The 21,954-nt window shown below is 43.9% G+C and overlaps 2 protein-coding genes across 3 annotated transcripts; both read left to right on the top strand.

Annotated features, from left to right (window-relative positions):
- The first annotated feature begins 7,548 nt into the window (after positions 1–7,548).
- Positions 7,549–11,413, top strand: LOC117855710 (uncharacterized). Of its 2 annotated transcripts, none has more exons than XM_034738090.2 (4): positions 7,549–7,570; positions 10,139–10,452; positions 10,559–10,631; positions 10,797–11,413. In XM_034738090.2, the coding sequence occupies exons 2-4, from the start codon at positions 10,141–10,143 to the stop codon at positions 11,396–11,398; spliced, it is 987 nt and encodes a 328-aa protein (XP_034593981.2). In that variant the 5' UTR covers positions 7,549–7,570; positions 10,139–10,140; the 3' UTR covers positions 11,399–11,413. The 2 variants fall into 2 exon arrangements, with proteins under 2 accessions (XP_034593981.2, XP_034593980.2); XM_034738089.2 differs by lacking the exon at positions 7,549–7,570 and adding an exon at positions 9,961–10,030.
- Positions 8,716–9,489, top strand: LOC117855712 (uncharacterized). Its single transcript, XM_034738091.2, has one exon. The coding sequence runs from the start codon at positions 8,871–8,873 to the stop codon at positions 9,372–9,374; it is 504 nt and encodes a 167-aa protein (XP_034593982.1). The 5' UTR covers positions 8,716–8,870; the 3' UTR covers positions 9,375–9,489.
- Positions 11,414–21,954: the final 10,541 nt, after the last annotated feature.

Here is a 21,954-nt window from a genome sequence, read left to right as displayed (position 1 = left end):
TAAGTTAGAAAATTAAGTTATATTTTTAAGTTATATTTTTTAGTTAGATTGTTAAGTTAGATTTTTAAGTTAGAAAATAAAGTTAGAAATTCGTAGTAGGCACCGCCATCCCCTCCGCTGTCCCGCCGCCGTGACCGCCGCCGTCCCGCCGCCCGTCACAACCTAGTAGGCACCGCCCGTGGTTCCGGGGAATCATCCCCGCCTCCGCCGTACCGCCGCCCTGACCGCCGCCGTCACAACCTAGGCACCGCCCGTGGTTCCAGGGAACCGTCCCCGCCTCCGCCGCCCTGATCGCCGCCGTCACAACCTAGGCACCGCATGTGGATATTGCTAGAAATTCGTAGAAATTCGTAAAAATATTCCGGACTTTGTAGGATTCATGTTATTTTATGATTTCATTATATACATGTATGATTTCGGACTTTGTAGAAATTTGTAGTAAGACGATTTCTATGACTGTCATGTATGATTCCATGTATGTTTCCATCAATAGTTGAAATGGCAGACGATGAGACCGCAAGGTATATCATGGAGCAGATAATCGCTGGTGATAGTAGTGGCGACAACGTTCCACTATGATACACGGATGAAGAGGGCACCCAGGCGGACATGTTCCTCAACATGTCCGTTGATGGGAATGAAGTGCAACAGCCGCAGCAACAACTTGCCGTGGCGGAAGGTTCCGGCGAGGTATATATAACCATTCTTGTATTGTTTCACGCCACCGTTACTACTACGTACTAATTAACGAATCTTGAACTATTAGCCCTCCGGATCGACACAAGGGCAGAAGACCCGAGGTCGTACAAAGGTGATGGAAGGGAGGCTTGTCATCACGGAAGTGACAGAAGAGGGCAGGCCGGTTGCTCCCGAGAAAGTAGCAAAGAAGTACGTGAGTCAGATCGGGGCAATCGTCCGGGACAACGTGCCTATCAGCATCAGAGAATGGAAGGGCAGAAGCACTAATCCGTACGCCCTTCCGGAGATAGAAAAGAATATGCTGTGGGAAGACGTGAAGAGACATTTCACATTCCCCGAAGGATATAGTGAGAAGGATGTCAAAGCGTGGACGCTTAAGAAGATGGCTACTCAATTCCAGACATTCAAGAAGATGCTGGATACCCACTACATCAAGAAGGGCCGAACTCCAGACTTCAACGCGTGGCCAAAGTTGAGGGACCACTGGGATCCATTTGTTGAATATAAGAGGAGTGAAGATGGTATGAAAAAGATCACGATCAACACAGCAAATGCTAGTCAGAAGGGCTACCACCATCATTTGGGGCGAGGTGGGTATGGCTCAGCAATTCCCAAGTGGAGGAAGATGGAACAAGATCTGATCGAATGGGGAATCGTACCTGCAACTATTGAATGGCCCGAACGATCAAAAAATTGGTACTACGCTCATGGAGGCTCCCTAAGCCAAGAGGATGGGACGTTGATTTTTAATGACACAATACGTGAGAAGGCCGAACATCTCATGAAGAACATTGAAGATTCTAAGGCTGGGAGGTTGAAGGTGGACCGAGAAAATGATGAGCTCACATTGGCCCTCGGTAATCCAGAGCACCCAGGACGTTGCCGAGGGTTCGGGGTGGTTCCGTGGAAGTTTGCTTTCCGAGGCGACAACACCTCATACAGAAGCCGGAAGCGAAGAAAGGAACAGATCGAGGAGAGCTGGCGGCAGATGATAGAACAAAGAATGATGGATGAAATCAATCGGTGGGTGGCCCACGCAGTTGCGGAGTTGGCCCAATCTGGAGCATTGCCGATTCCTAACACCGTCAGGCCTTCTCAACGCCTCTTGAGCAGTTGTGCTTCTACACAGGTCCCCGATGCGCAGACGCCCAGGTTACCCGTGGAGGAGCAACGGTTCCCCGTGGATGCCATCACACAACGGACCTCATGTGAGCTGCATGCACCGGTCGGCAACCTCACTATTAAGGTATACTTATACATAATATTTATGCAATCTTGTCAATTGATCCAGGCCTCGAGATCGGAGTTCAACTTGTTTACTTCTGCTATATGTACAGGTAGCGTACGGGAGTGCGTTAGCAACCCTGGCGGGGCAGAGCAGTCATGGCATGGAAATTCCAACAGGCTACGCCAGCGTCTGCGTAGAGCAAATTGTTGATCCCTAGTATGAAGGTCTAGAGCTCGACTTCCTGGGAGGCGACGGGGAAAAGACATTGGCAGATGCGCTTCATGGGATCATTCTATGGCAAAAACGCTACATCATTATTCCCGGCACGGAGCCATCTCCTAAGGCCTCAAGACCGCTCCCCGTAGATCCCCAGCAGCGACCTTCTCCTCATACCTCGAGACCATCATCTCCTGCTCCAGGACCGTCCCTTCCATCTATATCAAGGTCTCCATCTCCACCACATCCTGGTGCTGAGAGCGACGATGACAATAACAGCACCCCTCCCCGATCACCGTCGCCGGCACCAAGAGCGGCCCCCTTGAAGGAACCTGCACCACCACTAAAAAAGTCACGAGCACCGCCTCCCAAGCAAAGACAGAGAAAGAAGAAAACAAAGGAGCCTGAAGTGACTCGTAAGGAACGCTTTGAGGCAATGTCTCATGCGGAACAGTGGGCAGAAATCCAACGAGAGGCCAGTGAGTGGTTCAAGAAACAAGCCGAAGAAAAAATAGAAAGGGAGATGGAGCCACCGCCAGTAAGTCAGCGAGATTTAAACTTTTTTATCAGGATGGAAGAAGGAGCCAAGAAAAGGATTCCACTCTTGTCAAACTATCAACAGGCTCTAGTAAAGGCTGATGAAAAGGATAAAAGGAAAGGAAAGTCATCTTCCAGCGGTCCAGTCCCCGACCTCAGCCATTTATCAAAAAAAGATGCTCAACGGGTAAAAGCAATGCCCTTGGATCAACAAGCAAATGTATTGAAGTTCATGGAAGAAACAGGTCTGGGACTTGATGAATGCATAGGGCAAGTTGAGACGCCAACTGCACCGCCCCCTGAGCCGAGATGGCCTTATGAGCTAGGCAAACCTCTAGTAAAGCCTTCATTGGTACGGAAGCTATCAACAAAGATGTACGCATTCCATCAATGGTACATGATGGCATCCGCCGACTTGAGGGAGATGATCGGCATGAAGGTAAAACCGATAGATTTTCATGGTGAAGGGGAGAAAGTGCTGTGGCTAGACTTCAAGGATATATACGAAGTGTACCATCATGATGCCCTGGACGTCTCTCTGATCAGCGCTTGGGTTCTGTAAGTGTCTGTTTATCTCTACATGTAAATTTTGGCGTGCGTCACCGTACTAACTTCATCTTCCATTTCATGTAGGATGCTAATTCAGACATGCCGCCGAGAGGCGTACCTACATGTAGGCTTCATGGATCCATCTGTAGTTAACCAACAATAGATACAATTAGCGCCGGAAAAAACCTTTGCGGAAATATACAATTTCCTAAACAAACAAACATTCAAGGATTTCATACTACTTCCATACAACTTCTAGTAAGTGTGTGTATACCGTCTACTTTCGATGTCTTTTTCCTTATCTCTACATGTTAGTTAGCTCTAATATGCATGAACATTTTACGCACGCAGCTTCCACTGGATCCTTATTATAATTGAGCCTGAAAGAAGCCACGTCACTGTCTTCGATTCGTTAAGGAAAGATCCGGTGGACTACCAAGAATTGCAAGACATGCTAGGCTTGTAATAATTCTGGACCTTTATCTCTATGCAAAAGTTTATTTCCTAAATTATATCCCTATTACACTATATCATTCATTATTCTAATCCGCAGCGCATAGAAACAATTCATAAGGACACACAAAGGTCCATTCAAAGAAAAACTTACATGGAACACAGACTTACCGGTACGTATGAAGTCTGCACATTTATTACATTGTATAACACGAATATTTCATAACTTATTTTTTTCCGCACTGAAGTGCTTAAGACAGGAACCCGGGAATAATCTATGTGGCTACTACATCTGTGAGCACATGCACAGTTTTGTGGGACCCAAGGGACCGAAGATGACGCCGCACAACTTTAAAGTACGTAAAATAAAACTATTACTAGTTAATTATTTTCTAGCTCCTTATATGTATTTGTTCGTGTAACATTCACAAATTTCCAAATTATAGATGTTAAATATTCAACAAGGACTCTTGAAGGAAGAAAGAGTAGCGGCAATATGTGAAGGTCTCATTGAATTCATAATGGACGAGGTGGTAGATCTAAAAGGAGAATTTTATTACGATGGACGACAATTAGATACTCCGATCAGCAACACCACGACGGGAAGATTGTAGACAGATACTTTGATTTATTTGTATATATAATACGCGCTAATTATGATCGATTTGTACTAAGCTAGTTGAATTGTGTATATGAATTGTGTATAAGGATTGTGTATATATATAGTAATTGTATAATTACAAATCCCATTCGTTTAAATACTAGTTGATTTCATTCTAAAAAAATCTCAACTACTAAAGGTTAACAAATTAAAAGGGCCGCGGTACTACGTATACGTGATGCATGCATGAAAAAATTAGGCGCCACGGCAGTGCCATGCAGGCGCCATTTAGTCCCGGTTGGAATCCAGCCGGGACTAAAGGGGGACCTTTACTCCCGGTTAAAAGACCCGGGACTAAAGACCCCCCCCTTTTGTCCCGGTTGGTTTATCCCGGATGGATATCCGAGAGATATGCACCCTACCAACCGGGACTAAAGGCCAATTCTCTACAAGTGCAGGTTCAGAGTGGCAGCCTTCAGTGTTAGAATTGTATCGAATATTGTGTGCTAGTTGGTTACGTTTGGACTTGGAGTTGTATCAGCGGTAGTGTGACGGAACTGCCCAAATTAACTTGGCTAAAGCACAGTTAAGTCGCTTAACACACGATCATGTACTTTAATCAAGTCAATTCGGTCGTCCGTCGGATACTTTCCGATAAAACCACGCTATATGATCGCGAACCGGACTTACCCAAGAGTGAGCGGTTGCAGAGATTACAACAGTCCATTCTTTTAACAAGTGCATAAGTTTATTGCAACAAAAGAGTTCAAGTTCAACACAAGTTTGAAAGCTGTTCAGCAACGGAAATAAACAACGGTAACTAAACATCGACGCCCGACACCATGACGAAGCCGGCCACGACATCAGTAACCTCCATCCTCGCCGTCCGAGGAGGGAACCCACTCGACCGTCCATCCCGAAGGGAGCTGGGAGGGCCAAGCGGGTTTGCTGGGCACACGGATCTGCTAGTTTGCGCGCGCGTGTGGTCGCGTCACGCTGGTTACTGGGTGAAGGCATGCGCCGGTGAGCTTTGGCAGTGTGGCGTTCGCAGAGAGGGAAGAGGTGTTGTCACGGCCTATGCGGTGCTTGGTGGGGACGGCAGCGTCGCGGGACGTGCGGGTGTGCAGCGCGGCCGGGGTGTGACGGGAGGGCCGGAAGGCATTGGTGTGCACAGTGGAACCGCGGGCAGTGCACCTGGCGCGGTCGGCAAGGCCTCGGGCGAGACGAGACGGGGCGGAGGCCTGCAGGGCGTTACTGCGCACGACTAGGGAAGAGGCACGCTGATTTATCTTGTCGCGGCCGGTGACTGGGTGAGGTGGCGTTCGCCAGTGAGGCCACGCCACGTGGTGGTGACGCTCTGGAGCACGACGCACGCGCGCTCTGGTGCTGTCTGGCCAACGGATCCACGAGATCCTTTGCCGAGCCCAACTTCAAACCTTTGGATCTCCCGATTTTCAAACCACACCATGTTGACTTCCTTTACAAGAGTTGTAGAACACAGACCAAGGTTCAACTTTGTAAATTGACCGAGTTCAAAAACACGGTGGATTTGAAAATTCAAAGCTTCAAGGTTTGGAGGAACGCCGGTTCTCAGGACTTGGAGAAAAGTGGCGGTTTTGACTGGTTTTCAGGGTTCTGGGCTGACTTGAGCTACAGATATGGGAAGCTTTGGAGGCAAATTGGACCAGGGTCCAATTAACAAAGTTTCTGTAGGAACTTGGTTCTCCAACTTTTAGTTGGACAGATCTTTAAGTTCCGAAGTAGAAATTCGAGTTACGGTTTTGGGTAGTGTTTTAAGCTTGCGACGGGCAAAAGGGTACTTTCACTTGCCTGAAAGTTGCCAAAGCTCTTCTTTAAGCACTAGTGACTTATCTTGAGATTAAAACACCATTTAATCACCTAGGTTGTTACAGGTAGGGTTTAGAGTTTGTATCAGACTCTTGTAACCTAGGCTCCTCATAAATATGAGAGGAGGGTCGCTATTGTAAGCATGATGACATAGTGACAGGCTCGCAGGGGGAGGCGGCACATTGCTAGAACCTCGAAGCAACCGGTGTTGCGTTTTGGGGAGGAGTGCCCTGCCAAAACTCATCAACAAATATCATGCCTTCAGTATCATCTGTCGCATACATCGTCTCGGTAGATCAATCGTTCCTTCTGCATGTTATTATTCTAACATTCAGCCTCTGCTCCTTCTTCAAGTATCACCTTGTCTTCTCCTATTTGTAGCTCTGCCCAAAAGGTTAAAAATGAGGATGCTGAAGAAATGATCTCAGTAGGAGATCTAGTTATTTTCCATCAAAACGGACACTATTTCTTGCTCTCCCCAATGCCCAACAGATGCCTGCCAAGTGCCAGTGCTAGACCAACCATATGAAATTTGCTACCAATTTGCAAGAATCTTTGAGTCCAAACCTAGAATTGTTCAAGAGAACAAGGTCTGCAGTTGGCTCCAACAACCAAAGCAACCAGGCTCCACACATATCTAGGTATAAAGCAATCAATGAAAAAATGTTTCTTCCCTAATTGATTTTCAGAACAAAAGATACATTTCTCACTAGTCACTACCCTGCCACTTTCTCTTGATAAGATTATCCTTTGTGAGAATAGCATTTTGGTACACGAGCCACATGAAGATTTTAAATTTTAAGGGGATTTTGGCCTTCCAGATCTTTTTGTGGGGTTGTTCCACTGGATTTGCACACATGTGAGAATACATAGATTTAACAGAGAAAACACCTTTCCTTCCCACATCCACTTCGGGGCTCCTTTGGGAACTCAAAACCCCGAGGGGATCCCGCTATTTTCCCTGCGTCGGAAGCCCACGCGGGAAACTCACCACGGGCCGAATCGCCTTCTCATTTGGGAGCCCATCGGACAGGGAGGCCAGACCACATCCGCGACTTTTCCCTGGGACGAGCCATCCTCACCTAGAGGGTCCTGGCGGCGCAACCCCCTCCGTGTCGCGCATCGTCACCCAGGTGCCCCCCCTCCGTGTCTGCATCCCCATCCCTGCTCGTGCTCGCCCGCCGCTGCCGCCGTGCTCCCCCGTGCCGCTGGCAACCTGCGAGCGGCGTTCGTGCGGCTCCCCCGTTCTTGCACCTCCCCGTCGTGGCGTCGCCCGTGTGGCTCCTCGTCACCTCCCCATCGTCTCCCCATCCCTACGCTAGCTCGATCTCCACTGGAGATCTGCTCCGTGACTGCCCCCACCTCCGGTGACTGCTTAGTGGCTCTGTGACTGCTCCGTGGCTCCGTGACTACTTCGTGCTACCTTGCCTCATCCTCCGGTGAGTCTTCCTGTTCTAATTCCAAGATCTGTACATAGATTGCTTTGACTTCATATTGCAAGAACAAGTAGGACTGAAGATCTGGGTTCCAGCTCGGCACCAGATCGATTGTATTACTATTTTTTGGTAGTTTGTTTACCACTTCAAATTGCATTATTTTTCAAACTTTCAAGCAATCTTTTCGTGCAACGCCCTGCATCATCTACCCAGTGAGGCAGAGACCATTACATAGGGTTAGCTCTACCTGGTGGCATGGTTCTACTGCTAATCGAGGATTCGAGGTAGTAGTAAGCAGAGTGATTAGTTACCTGAAGAGTGAGACCTGGGCAAGATTAGAAGGTCACCACATCTGGGCAGGGTCGACCAGGTACCTCCTCAGCATGCCAGCCCAGCCGTACCCCAGTATCTGCAGTGTGCAGCCACCAAGTACAGATTGTTAGAATGTCACCAGTCAAAACGTCAGAGATCTGCCCTGCACTACAGCATCAGCATCAGAAAGTAGTGAATCAGGCTTGAAAGTTCTAACAATAGTGTGTTATCCATATATCAGAATTTATGGTTTCTGGCCTAAGGTACTGTTAACATTTTTTCTTTTGGAAAGCAAGGCACTAATGATATATTACATGGAATTTCATTGATTGACCAATGTCCACATGATAGCGGTAGTATAGTAGTATTGAAAATGAAAGTGTGTGTCTGCTTGGAAATGTGTGGATAATCAGTGGATGGAAGTGTGTCCACAAATGAAAATGAAAGTGTGTCCACATGATAGCTTGTGGATAATCAGTGGTTATAGTTGGTGCCTAAAATAAATAAATAAAATGAAATGTGTTGCATGGAAGGCATAGGCAGGAGCACTGACAGATCATTAAGAAGAGGTGAGAACCTGCTCCAAGCAGGGCAGTATATATTAGAAGAGTAATAGAAATCCAAAGTTGGCAGTATCTCAGGTTTTCCTTACTCTGATAGCAGGTCAATGCAGTACCAAGTCCTAGAGTCCTTTTCTTCTTCTTTCTGCATATGGGAATGGCATTGCAGTTCTTGATGCATGTATTCAGCATTCATTGTTGGCATACATATTCTGCTGTTGTTGGCATACATATGGGAATGGCATTGCAGTTCTTAATGTTAGTACTGATGATATATATTTCAAATTATACTGCTACTTCTCCAAATGATGTTGTTTCTTTTTTTTCCATCTAAATATGTAAGAACCTGTGAGCTTTTTCTGTTTTTTTCTAGACCATATGCATTTAAGTAACATAGTTTACTTGCCTTACCATATACATACATATAGATAATGGAATCTTGGGAGGATGAAGTTAGGAGATTCATGCTAGAGGAGGAAGAAGAGGATGACGAACTATTCCTAGTTATGGTTCCCGCTCTTCAACAGTGTTTATATGAGGAGAAAAGGTTGGAGCATACCTCAACTATGCCTGGTGCTAAAAAGGTCATACAAATCTTGGAAGGCCACGAAAATTGGTGCAAAGTTGAGTTCAGAATGGAACCTGAGATATTTAGAGTTATAGCAAATTATCTTAGAGTGGAGAACTTATTACGTGACACCCGTGGTGTTAGAGTTGAGGAGCAGCTAGGAATGTTTATGTTCATGCTCTCTCATAATGCAAGCACCGATAGGCTAAAAAAAGAATTCCAACATAGTGGTGAGACAATTCATAGGAAAATAACAGAGTTCTTCGATATAATTCCAGCATTGACTCATAGATTCTTGAAGCTCCCAAATGTGAGTCATACAGATGTGAAGATTGCATCAGACTCTCGCTTTATGCCTTTCTTCTAGAACTGCATTGGGGCCATTGATGGCACTCATGTTCCTATCACCATTGCACAAGAAAGAGCCGCTCCCTACAGAAATAGGAAGGGAACCTTGTCACAGAACGTCATGTGTGTATGTGACTTTGATTTAAATTTCACTTTTATCTCATGTGGTTGGGAAGGATCTGCATCCGATGCAGGGGTCTTACGGTCTGCACGTGCAAAGGGTTTTCATGTGCTTGTGGGGAAGTTCTACCTTGTAGATGGTGGATACGCAAATACTGAGGAGTTAGATATCACCTGAGTAAGTTTAGGAGACATGGAAATCAGTATGTAAATTACAAAGAATTGTTCAACCATCGGCATGCACAGCTACGCAATCATATTGAAAGGGCCTTTGGTGTGCTAAAAAAGCGGTTTCCAATCCTGAAAGTTGGGACATTTCATCCAATAGAGAATCAAATTAAAATTCCAGCGGCAGCTGCAGTATTTCATAATCTCATTAGAGGGCTAAATGGGGATGAAGGCTGGCTAGATCACCAACCAAATAATATCAACCCATCTGATTATGTTGAGTTGCCAGAGGGGGATAACAACTATCCAAATGAACAGCAATCAAATGAAGGAAGCACCCTACGAGACCAAATTGCTCTTCAGATGTGGGCTGCCCGTAATAATTAGGTGAAGCATAAATGTTTTCATGACAGCTTGTATTGTGTTTTTACTTCATTGCTTATTTCTGTATTATTTTTATGACAACCTTTATCTAATCTTGTTTATATCTTGCAGCCATGTCAACGGAAAGAGCTACGTGGAGCTACACGTATGAGAAGGGACTTGTGGATATTCTGAAAGAGCTTGCCAACGTCCCAATGTTTAAGGGACAAAATGGGTGGACTGCTGAAGGTTGGAGGAATATCACAAACAAATTCAATGATATGTTTCCAACAACACATTTCACGAAGCAACAAGTGCAAGAAAAGGAGAAAGAGCTAAAAGGAAACTATAAGATAATAAAAGAAGCGAGGAAAAGTGGTGTTGGCTGGAATGACACTTTGGGTATGATCATTGCAGAACCAAAAGGATGGGAAAAGTTGATTAAGGTTAGGTCTCTTAAATAGAGAATCAACTTTATATAACAACCCTTTATATAACAGCTAACCTTTATACAAACCATCTAATCATATTTTTTTTGTTGTACTTCAATAGGATAACCACAAAGTTGCCAAGTTCCGTAAGAAGCCATTTCCTTTATTTAACAACTTGGAATTATTGTATGAAGGTAATGCTTTCATCTTGTTGTTCATTGCCTTTGTTCTTGTTTTAGTGTTGTGGTGTGGATGGTGCTTTAGAGAGTCACTTCATTGTAGATTATGTTCCTAGTTGAACTCTTGCTATTGTAGATGCTAAGATGTTGATACTGTTACCTTGATTATTTGTTTAATAGGAAGTGTGGCCACAGGGGATTTAAATTTTACATCAATTCAGCCACCACCACAAAGAACTGAACCCACTCCCTATAACAGTGAGCTGCCAACTGAACCCACTCCCCAAACAAGTATCTCAGAGCAAAGCAATCATAGCATGGCATCTATTGATAGAAATCTACTCAGTTTTGGACTTGGTGGTGTAGAAAGCATAGAAGTTCAATCTACTCCAGCTAGTCGTAATTCAGAGGATCAAGATGTTACCGGTGGAAAGAAATGCAAACAAAGTCAGATGGCTGCAAAACTTGGGGATTACATTGACTTTAGAAAGGATCAAATTGGAAAAACTCTAGAAAAGTTAGAAGAGAAGAAAAGACGTGAAGAAGACTACTCAATTGAGAAATGTATTGATATTGTGGATGCCATGGAAGGGCTATCGGATGAACAAAAAGCTGATGCAAATGAAGTTTTCCAAAGTGAAACAAATAGAAAAATATTAGTGGGCACAAAAAACCCAAATGTCCGGCTGATTTGGTTGAAGAAAAAGATTGCTCAGGTACGTTCCCTTTCCCTTTGCTCAGGTGTGTTTGTTGGATTAGGCTATTTGAGTCTGATAAGTTAATCTGGTCTTTCATCAACAAATTTCATATATGCATGTTTCATGGCTTAGTTAATATTCTCCGCTTATGCTTAGTTCTTTATACAGACTGGTGCTTCCTAATTATTATTTTATTGTTTATTTTTTAGAATCAGTGAGTGTTGACTGGAAGATGGTGGTTTTGTTGTCTTAATCTCTTGGATAATGGTGGATAATGGTGGTTTCGTCAATTGGAAGGGGTGATGAGATGCTAGAATTTCTTATATAGCAAATACTCGCTGGATCTACTTGATATTTAAATTAAACTTTGCATGTAATATATATGGATGTATATTAGAGGCCCTGCTGAAATCACGAGGGCACTTTGGCCAGACCTCACACCCTCTTATTCCACTCATCAGGTGGTTCCATTCTGGCTATTTTGTTGTGCGGTTCTGGCCAGTGTGCTCCTCTCGAGCAGTACAACTGCTGCTAAATCCAATAACTAAAAAGGATTGTCACTTGATGATGTTGTCGCAGGGACCATTGCATGCATGCAATTTCACGCAATGCAAGTGTCCTACACAGCTATGACGCACTGTTTGTATTTTGTATTTTTTCATGAAATTATTCCCTCCCGCTGTGCTGTGGAAAAGGGAAGGGGCAGCACTGCCATGCGTCAGGTTCTCCAAACAGCACTGCTAGGAAGGGGACAGCACTGCCACTGGAGGAGGGGGATTTCAAAATCCAAAATAAATACCCCGTAGGATCATTCTTCCCAGGGTTAATTAACCTGAGCTTCCAAAGTGGCCCTTGGTGTATCATTTCTATCCACTAAGGCAAGATGAATAACCATATCACTAAGCCTCCTCAGCTGATTTTGATCAGCATCATTCAACCATCTTCTAAATGATAGCCTCCAATTTCTATATGCCATATGTTGCACAGAGCAAGACTGATCATTGCAGATGTTAAACAGGTTAGGAAAATTTTCTTTTAGAGAGATGGAACCACACCAAACATCACACCAGAAATCAGTACCTTTTCCATTACCTACTAACATCATCCTTCCTTTCAGATAGAGATCTCTCACTTTGAGCAAGTCATTCTAGACTGGGGAGTTGGATGGTTTAGCTTTCAGTTGTGTCAAACAATGCTGTTTTACATACTTTTTCCTCACTATTTCTTACCACAAACCTTCTCCACTTTCAAGTTTCCACCACCATTTACTTAGTAAGCTTAGGTTCATTTTTCTAAGATCATGAATATACATGCTTCTAATAGGGACCAGTCAATTTTGAGTGATGACTGTGACTCAAATTTGGCTCCAGTAGTTTCAGTGTCATGTAAAATCTTGTCATGTTTTATGCAATGCAATGCATTATGGACGGGGACTGAGGCCTTGGAACTCTGAAAAAACGTTGTATAAGTATCGAGTCTCTGAATAAATTGAAATGGACCATTTCTTTTTACCAATTTGCCATATATCGCTCAAGTAAATATCTTTTTTCCCTTAGTAACTAATTGTTGCGCATTAGACTTGCACTAAGATTTTTTTCTTATTATTTATTATTTCCTTTATATACGTTGTGGTTGCGAGGAGCACGGCTATAAGGTAATATATGTGGCAAAGTTCCAAAACATTCTATGAACTAGTGTAGGTTTTGATTATCCCCTTTTGGTTATTGCATTTTACCTTCTCCCATATTTCCACAAGCTCTGAAATTACCTCTACAAAATATGTTGTCTTGTAAATGTCGACGACACAGATGCTTTGCTGCGCCTAAATATTGTTATGATGATCTAAAGCATGCGCTGGTGTGATTTTAAACCAGCTTTGATATAACGATAATCTAAAGCATGCGCTGGTGTGATTTTAAACCAGCTTTGATAGACAATAGAAGGACATGGGTCACGTGCAGCCACGCCAGATGATATCGTATTCTCATGTACTTCTTCCATTCTAAATTGTAGGTTATTTTAATTTTTTTCTATGTACATGATTTTTACTACGCACCTAGATATATAGTCTAGATGCATAGTAAAAATCATATATGTAGAAAAGCAAAAATAATCTACAATTTGAAATGGAGGGAGTATAATAGCTTCGCTTTGGCCCGATTTTAACTGACGGCTTAACTTGCTCGGTTGGTGGGTGGGAAGTATGGTTTTACAAACCCAGCTATTGCTCGACTTCTTTTTTGATTTGAATAGTAGGTCATTTTCAGATCTGTTTGGCAAAGCTCCTGCCAAAGAGAAGCTTTTTGGGCTCTGATTTGTGTTGTTAAAAAAAATGTTTGGTAGAATGGCTTCACTTGGTGTTTTAAATAGATAGAAGATGTGAAATGACCACAATACCCTTATATTATTTCCCTTTCTTCCAATTTCATTTCTCTTTTTCTTCCAATTATTTTTCTTCTTTTTTCTCTTACCTTACCCTTCCTTTTTCTTTCTTCTTGTTTTTCAGGCTGTTCAGCAGCTGCAGCTGCAGCCAACAAAGTGCAACCAGTCAACAACTGATATAAAACTATAGCAGATGGTCGAATAGGAAAACTTGATAGGAACCAAAGAGATAATTTCATGGATGCTTGCTGAGTTCGCAGCCTATCGACTGGGCTGCAGCTGCAGCTGTGTGACCCTGCAGCCGAACGGCTGAACTGTGCAGTAGCAGCTGCAGCTGCCGCAAAATCAAAAGCGAGCAGGCTAACTCCCTCCGCCTCTCTCTCTTTCCTATACATCACCACGACACCTCCCTCCGCCCGCGCTGCCCACTGCCGTCGGCTCTGGCTCACGCGCACCTGCCCACCTTCCTCCACCCGCTGCCGGCTCCACTCCACTCCACGCTCACTCGCCCACCCTCGGGTCCGCCGACACTGCTGCAGGATCCACCCATGCTCGTCCGCTGCCACCACCTCAGCTGCGCCCATGAGGCTGCATCCCCAGCGCCCCACTCTACCACGGAGGGGTAGTTGTAAATTACCCTAGGAGAAGAGGATGATGTTAGGAACAGATCACGCCACTTCTCTTGCAAGCACTGATAATATAGGATTGTGAGAACTAGAGTTCATGGTAGGTAGCAAATCGGAGGGATCGGATAAGAGAATAGAGATACATCAATGGAGACCTAGGAGAGGAACAACATAGAAGTAGTAGAAGAAGATAAAAAACAGCTAGAGGAAGGGGAAGCCTGAACACCGGTTCTGAATATTTTGATCGATGCCCCATGGTGCTCCTTGCTTGTTTCTTTTATGCGAACTTTTTTTATTTTTTTATTTTTTATTTTAGCATTTTGCAGAAATATATAGTCAAACAAAAAAATTAAAAAACTAGGTTATTGTCGCCGGCCCAGCCGGTGGTAAGGTCGGTTGGACTGACGGAAGGGCTTACCATACCTTCAAAAAAATCATGACTAATTCATATTAACTTGGATGGAGATAAACTTTATATTGTAGATCTCGACGAGATCTACAACTTTGTAGTTAAAACTTTTTCCATTTAATGTCATATTGGTTCTCAAATAATCGACACAAGTTTCAGATCTAAAAATTCAATTCAATTTTTAGATCTGAAACTTGTATCAATTATTTCAGCAACTAAATGGCTCCAAATGAAAACATTTTGAATTGCAAAGTTGTAAATCTCGTTGAGAGCTACAATTTTTATATAAACCTTATTTTTATCTGAGCTCATATGAATTAGTTATCATTTTTTGAAAGTGTGCTGCCCAATTTCAGATCTAAAAATTGAATTTTAGATATGAAACATGTGTCGATTATTTGAGCACCAATATGACATTAAATGAAAAAAGTTTTAACTACAAAGTTCTAGATATCATCGAGATCTACAAGTTTCATATAAAGTTTATCTCCATCCGAGTTGATATGAATTAGTTATGATTTATTAAAAATATGGTGGGGAGGGGTGTACCCCTTGTCGCCGGCTGGGCCGGCGACAATAGTCTAGTTTTGTAATTTTTTCATCCAACCATATATTTCTGCAAAATTAAAAAAAATATATAAAAATAAAAAAATTCCTTTTATGCTCCACGACTAGTACACAGACCCTTGTACACAGACCCTTCACAGCCCACAGCCCATGAAGCAATCTTATTATTGAATTTTTGACACATGAGCTGGGAGAAGCCCACATTTTTTTGCTTCTCCTCCGCAGTGCAAGCCCAACTGCTTCTTCCCGGCTTGACGGCAGAAAGCTATTTTAGTTTGCACGGTTGGCACGGATTATCAAAAGCCGATTGATGAGCTATGCTAAAGTGGCACTTAGACAGCATAGCATGGGTTCACGTAGAAAAAACATTTCAAGTAGTAGTAAGAACTGAAAATACCAATTTTTGTGCTTTGCTCGTTAGTCGTTAGCTTGGCCCTCCGCCACCATTAGATGGGTCATTAGCTTTGCTAGCTTTGGTCGTGTCTTACATTTTAGGAGCACTAGTAGAGAACTGACTTTCCATGCGCCCCCTTTTATCCCAATTTAAAGTTAGCTCGGGATAAAAGGGGGCGCGCCACGATAGGCTGGAATGGAGCAGAGCTTTACTCCCAGTTGGTAATTGCAACCAGAACTAAAAGCCCACTTTTAGTCCCGGTTGTAATGACTAGAGTCCAGGCATCGGTGGTGTGCCCCTTTTATCCCAGTTGGAGCCTCCAACCGGGATAAAAGGGTGGCCCTTTTTGTCCCGGTTGGAGTTTTTAACCGGGATAAAAACACATCCCCCATTAAATTCCAAGACAGAGGCCTTTCTACCTCCTCCAGGCCGAGCTAGTCCACTCCACAAAGACAGAGAGCTTCACCTACTCTCCGGTGGCGCCAAAGCAAGGGAGTTGTGCCCAAATTTTTTTCCCTAATTTCCGTGGGAATTTCACTCATCTAATGTGTTGTGAAGGTTAGCTACTTCATCCTCTTATTATGCTTTGATTTATGCTTTAGAGAGGGAGAAAAATAAGTTTGTTTGTTAGAAAGAGAGACAATGAAGAGGATTTGTATTTATACATGTTTTTGAGCTAGAATGTGATGGATAGTTTGCTTGTTATATACGATTCATATTAGTTAAAACAACTTGATGTGTAGAATGGAGATGGATAGTTTATTTGCTAGAATGTGAGGGAGATTGGAGTGTAAATGTGAGGTAGAATTGAGAGGATATCAATATTAATTATGAGGACAAAATTAGTATGTCACATGTGTCATATATAGTATGTATCCTTGCAGCGGTTTAAGAATGATGCTACCTTATCTAGACGGTTTATCTTGTCAAATTTAATATAGTTTTTCAAATCCATACTTGTTGAACCTACATACCGTGTTCATCTCAGTAAGCATGTTCTCCGCCGAGCAGCAACGGACGTCAAGGAGGAGCTCCAATTCTACGAGTAAGAGCGGCACAGGACATCATGGAAAACCGTATCCCCTTTCTTGTAGAATCGAAGCTCTTCCATTGCGAAGTATGGTGCCGCTCAGTGGAGAACATGCTCACTGAGATGATCACGGTCTTCAAGTTCAACAAGTTCTGCAGTGCTAAGGTATGAATTTTTATACATAGAGATGGCTTCTGCTATTGGAGGTAATGGCGATGGTGGGGGCGATCGTCGTTCCTCTCATGGCAAGGGGAAAACTATAGTTGGCCCTCATGATAAGCCGAAGAAAATGAGCACGTGGAAGAAAGCAATGCTTCATTTTTTGTAAAGATGTCATAAAAATGCTGTTGCAGTGGGTCAGGAATCTCTTTTTGGTGGTCGTTATGCTCCACCGTCAGTCTCAGGTGTTTCACATCCACTTAGTACTACCATTGTAGGAGGCACAAATAAACCACAGGATGAGGCTGGGTTAGCGGAACCTTCGTCTTCACCGCCCATGGATGCTTAAAGTCCTCCTTGATAATACTCAATGGATGGCTTGTTGTAGTGTATCATGTTATTTGGATCTAAAATTTAAATATGTGTATTTCTATCTGTATCTAAACTTTCAACATTATTTGCACTATAAGGTTTGACATGCTTTCAATCGTGAATAGCATGTAGATAAGTTGTGAAGCATATAAAAAAAGGAAAAAAATTTGTAATCCATTTTCATGCATAATCCATTTTTAAATGTAATCCATTTTCATACGTAATACGATGCAGATGGACCGGCAATGGATCTATAATGCGGACAGACGGAGCAAGGTGTTTATTGATGGCGTGCATTATTTTCTTGAAGTGGCCAAAGCGAACAAGCCAGAAAACGGGTTCGTATGTTGTCCATGCTTCCAATGCAGTAACAAGGACTATTCAAAGGATTCCTGGGGGACTATTCACAACTACTTGTTTAGATACAGTTTCATGCCTAATTATTTGGTTTGGACCAAGCACGACGAAAGAGGGGTTGTAATGGAAGACGGCAAAGAGGAGGAGGATGATGACAACATTCCGGACTGGGCTGCGGGTCAAACTTTTGCAGATACTACAATGGGTGAGGCTGATGAAGATGAGTTTACAAAAGATGGCCCTAATGATGACCTTGGTCAGGTGCTACGAGATGCATATAGAGATTACGAAACTAAGAAGGAGGCAGTAAAGTTGCAGCGTATGATAGATGATCACCAAAAATTATTGTACCAAAATTGCCAGCAGGGTCATAAAAAAACTGGGTACCACACTAGAATTTGTGCAATGGAAGGCTAAAAATGGTGTGTCCGATAAGACATTTCAAGGGATGTTGAAAATTGTCAAGAAGATTCTTCTCGAGAATAATGAATTGTCGTCCACAACATATGAAGCTAAACAGATTATTTGCCCTTTGGAATTGGAGGTTCAGAAGATACACGCATACCCTAATGACTGTATCCTCTATCATGGTGCTGATTATGAGAAAATGGATGCTTGTCACGTGTGCGAAGCACTGCGGTATAAGATCAGGTGAGATAATCCTGATGATGTCGAGGGGCAGCCTCCCAAGAAGAGAGTTGTCGCGAAGGTGATGTGGTATTTCCCTATAATACCACGCTTGAAGCGCTTGTTCAGGAACAAGGCAAATGCTAAGTTGATGCGATGGCACAAAGAAGAACGTAAGGAAGATGAGATGCTGAGACACCCCGCAGATGGGGTCCAGTGGAGATCAATTGATAGAGCATTCCCGGAATTTGAAAGTAATGCAAGGAACATAAGGTTTGGTTTAAGTACTGATAGATTCAATCCATTTGGTGAGTTGAGTAGTGGCCATAGTACTTGGCCTGTGATCCTATGTATGTTCAACCTTCCTCCTTGGCTGTGCATGAAGTGGAAGTTCATTATGTTGACAGCGCTTATCCAAGGCCTAAAATTACCCAGCAACGACATTGATGTGTACCTAAGACCGTTGGTTGATGAACTTTTATAGCTCTAGAAGGAAGAAGGTGTACATATGTGGGATGAGGATAAAGAAGAGATCTTTAATCTACGAGCATTGTTGTGAGTAAACAAGAGATCTTCAATGATTGTCCTACACTGCGTAACCTTTCGGGACAGACAAACAAGGGATATCGGGCCTGCACTCACTGTTTAGACGACATAGACAGCATGTTTTTGAAGCACTGTAAGAAGGTCGTCTATATGTGTCATCGTTGATTTCTCCCTGCTCACCACCAGTAAAGAAAGAGAAGGATGCATTTCAAAGGGGCGCCAAACGATCGTAAAAAACCTGCACACTGTAATGGATAGTGTGTCTTTGAGATGATAAATGTAGTCTTTGGAAAGGGTATTGGTAGCCAACCTGTCCTGAACGACGATAACGGACATGCACCCATGTGGAAGAAGAAGTCAATATTTTAGGAGCTACCTTATTGGGAAACCCTAGAGGTCCGCAACACAATAGACGTGATGCACCTGACGAAAAATCTTTGCGTGAACGTGCTAGGCTTTATGGGTGTTTATGGGACCTTAAAAGATACATTGGAAGTACGACAGGACCTGAAAGCCATGGGGTAACGAGATGACCTACATCCAGAAAAGAGAGATAACGGACAGCACTACTTACGTCTTGCCAGTTACATTCTCAGCAAGGAAGAGAAGGATAGCATGTTTGAATGCTTGAATAGTATGAAGGTCCCATCTGGGTACTCCTCGAATATAAAGGGAATAATAAATATGAAAGAAAAGAAGTTCACAAATCTCAAGGTCCATGACTGCCACATGTTGATGACCCAGTTGCTTCCAGTTGCACTGAGGAGTGTTCTACCAAAGAATGTCCGATTGCCGCTTGTAAAGCTATGCGCGTTTGTCAATGCGATTTCACAGAAAGCAATCGATCCATCCAAGCTAGCAAAGCTACAGAACGATGTGGTGCAATGTCTTGTCAGTTTTGAGTTGGTATTTCCACCATCCTTCTTCAATATTATGACGCACCTCCTAGTTCATCTAGTAAAAGAGATTGGTATTTTCGAACCTGTATACCTACACAATATGTGGCCTTTCGAGAGGTTCATGTCAGTCCTAAAAAATTATGTTCTTAATCGTGCCCTTCCGGAAGGAAGGATCGTCAAGGGATATAGAACAGAGGAGGTGATCGAGTTTTGTGTTGATTTTATTGACTCAATTGACTCGATTAGGGTTCCAACTTCACGCCACGAGCGGAGGCTGCGGGGAATGGGCACCCTTGGAAGAAAATCAAGTTTGAGCAATGGTACTGATTTGTTCGAATAGGCACACTACACTATTCTGCAACAATCATCCTTTGTGGCTCCGTATATCGAGCAGCACAGGCAGATGGTAGTTTCCAAAAACCCGACGAAATTCGATGCTTGGCTTACACGTCATCACATGGAAACTTTTCCCTCCTGGTTGCACCAACAACTTATGGGTAACTCTGAGATTGACCCACAGCTCGCTTGGTTAGCCAGGGGACCATTCTAGCACAATCGTGAAATTCCAAGGCTACGAGATAAATGGTTATACATTTTACACGAGAGCTCAGGACCAGAAAAGCACGAACTAGAAGAGTGGTGTCCACATAGATGCCATAGATAGAAAAAATAGCAAGGAGTCGTATTATGGTTTCATACAGGAGATATGGAACTTGAATACAGACCGCTCTACATCCCTCTATTTCTTTGCAATTGGGTGAAGCTAACTGCCGTAACCAAAGATCAGTACAGAATGACAGTAGTGGACCTGAGCAAGACTGGATACAGTGATGAACCATTCGTACTTGCGCTAAATTTGCTTCACCTTCATGTACTTTTTGATACAATTTTTAATTTAACGTATGTATGATTTCATGTGTGTTTAAAATTAGTTGAGGTGAAGATTTATTAGATAAACATGAACAATGATAACCACATACATAAATTGAATTTTCCGTGCGTTGAAATTATTTAATTGAATAATTTCTTGATGATAGCGATACAGTAAAATAATTATTTTAGAAGCTAAAAGAACTGGTATAGAATTAATGACTCATTCACACTTATTGTCAATATACTTGCTAATTTAATATATTTTTGCATGTTCAAAATATGTAAATTTTTATTTTTGCATTCTGAAATCCAGTAAAAATATAAATAAAATCCATTTTCAAAAAATAGGCGGGAGACAAAAAATAGGAAAAGTCCCTTTTGTCCCAGGTGCTAACAGCAACCGGGACAAAAGGTCCCCCCTTTTATCCTGGTTGCAAACTGTAACCGGGATAAAAGAGTATTTTTTGATTCCCGTTGGGAACGTACCCTTTTATTCCGGTTGCAAACTGGAATCGGGATAAAAGAGGGTGTACATCTTTTGTCTCGGTTGCTGTTGGCACCTGCGACAAAAGGTGCCTTTAGTTCTGGGTTCAATTACGAGCTGGGATCAAAGGTGCGGGGGATAAAAGTAACTGTAGTCTTCTACACCCCCCACTCTTCAACACTTGCGCAAATTTTTCACCACCGCCAAGATCTGCGCCCGTCTGCCTCCTCCGTCGCCACCTGTCTGCCTCCCTCGCCGTCCGCCGTTCTCCTCATCGCCCGTCACCCCAGCCGCAGTCGTCCCGCCACCCCCGTCGCCTCGCCCGCGCCCAGCCCGCCGCCTCCTCCGTCGCGCCCCCTCGAGCTCCTCGTCGCCACCTCCGTCCTCGTCGCTGCCTCCGTCCCTGTCATTGCCGCTAGCCTCCGCCCTCGTCGCCGCCTCCGTTCCCATCATTGCCGTCGGCCTCTGCCCTCGTCGCTGCCTCCGTCCCCGTCGTCACTGCTAGCCTCGGCCCTCATCACCACCTCCGTCCCCGTCCTCGCTGCCGGCCTCTGCCCTCGTCGCCACCACCTCGCTCCGTCCCCGCTGCCTCCTCCGTCGTCCTGGCCTGCCACCTCCTCCGTCGCGCCCCCTCGAGCTCGTCGCCACCACCTCCGTCGCGCCACCTCATCGCCGCCTCCGTCTCGCTCCATCCCCACCTCCGCCGGTGTCCGCCGCCCCGGCTGCCGCCGTCCCGTTCCCCGACCGCAATACGACCTCCTGCTCCAGTCGCCAGCGCCTAACCCCCGCCGGCTATGGCTCCCGTACATACAACCCTTGCTGACGCAAGCCACCAGCTTGCTGATGCAAGGGCTGTTTTTTATTTTTTAGTTAGAAAATCAATAGAAATTTGTAGAAAATCAGTAGATTAGTAAA

The sequence above is a fragment of the Setaria viridis genome, chromosome 5, assembly GCF_005286985.2.
Source record: "Setaria viridis chromosome 5, Setaria_viridis_v4.0, whole genome shotgun sequence".
NCBI lineage: Eukaryota > Viridiplantae > Streptophyta > Magnoliopsida > Poales > Poaceae > Setaria > Setaria viridis.
Note: the sequence above shows the minus strand (reverse complement) of the source record. Positions and strands in the feature narration are given on the sequence as shown.

Excerpts from the sequence above, each read along its gene's own strand:
- LOC117855710 (XM_034738090.2), top strand. The coding sequence starts at position 10,141 with ATGTCAACGGAAAGAGCTACGTGGAGCTACACGTATGAGAAGGGACTT. Across the intron at positions 10,453-10,558 it reads GATGGGAAAAGTTGATTAAG|GATAACCACAAAGTTGCCAA; the intron begins GTTAGGTCTCTT and ends GTACTTCAATAG. Across the intron at positions 10,632-10,796 it reads CTTGGAATTATTGTATGAAG|GAAGTGTGGCCACAGGGGAT; the intron begins GTAATGCTTTCA and ends TTTGTTTAATAG.
- LOC117855712 (XM_034738091.2), top strand. The coding sequence starts at position 8,871 with ATGGAATCTTGGGAGGATGAAGTTAGGAGATTCATGCTAGAGGAGGAA.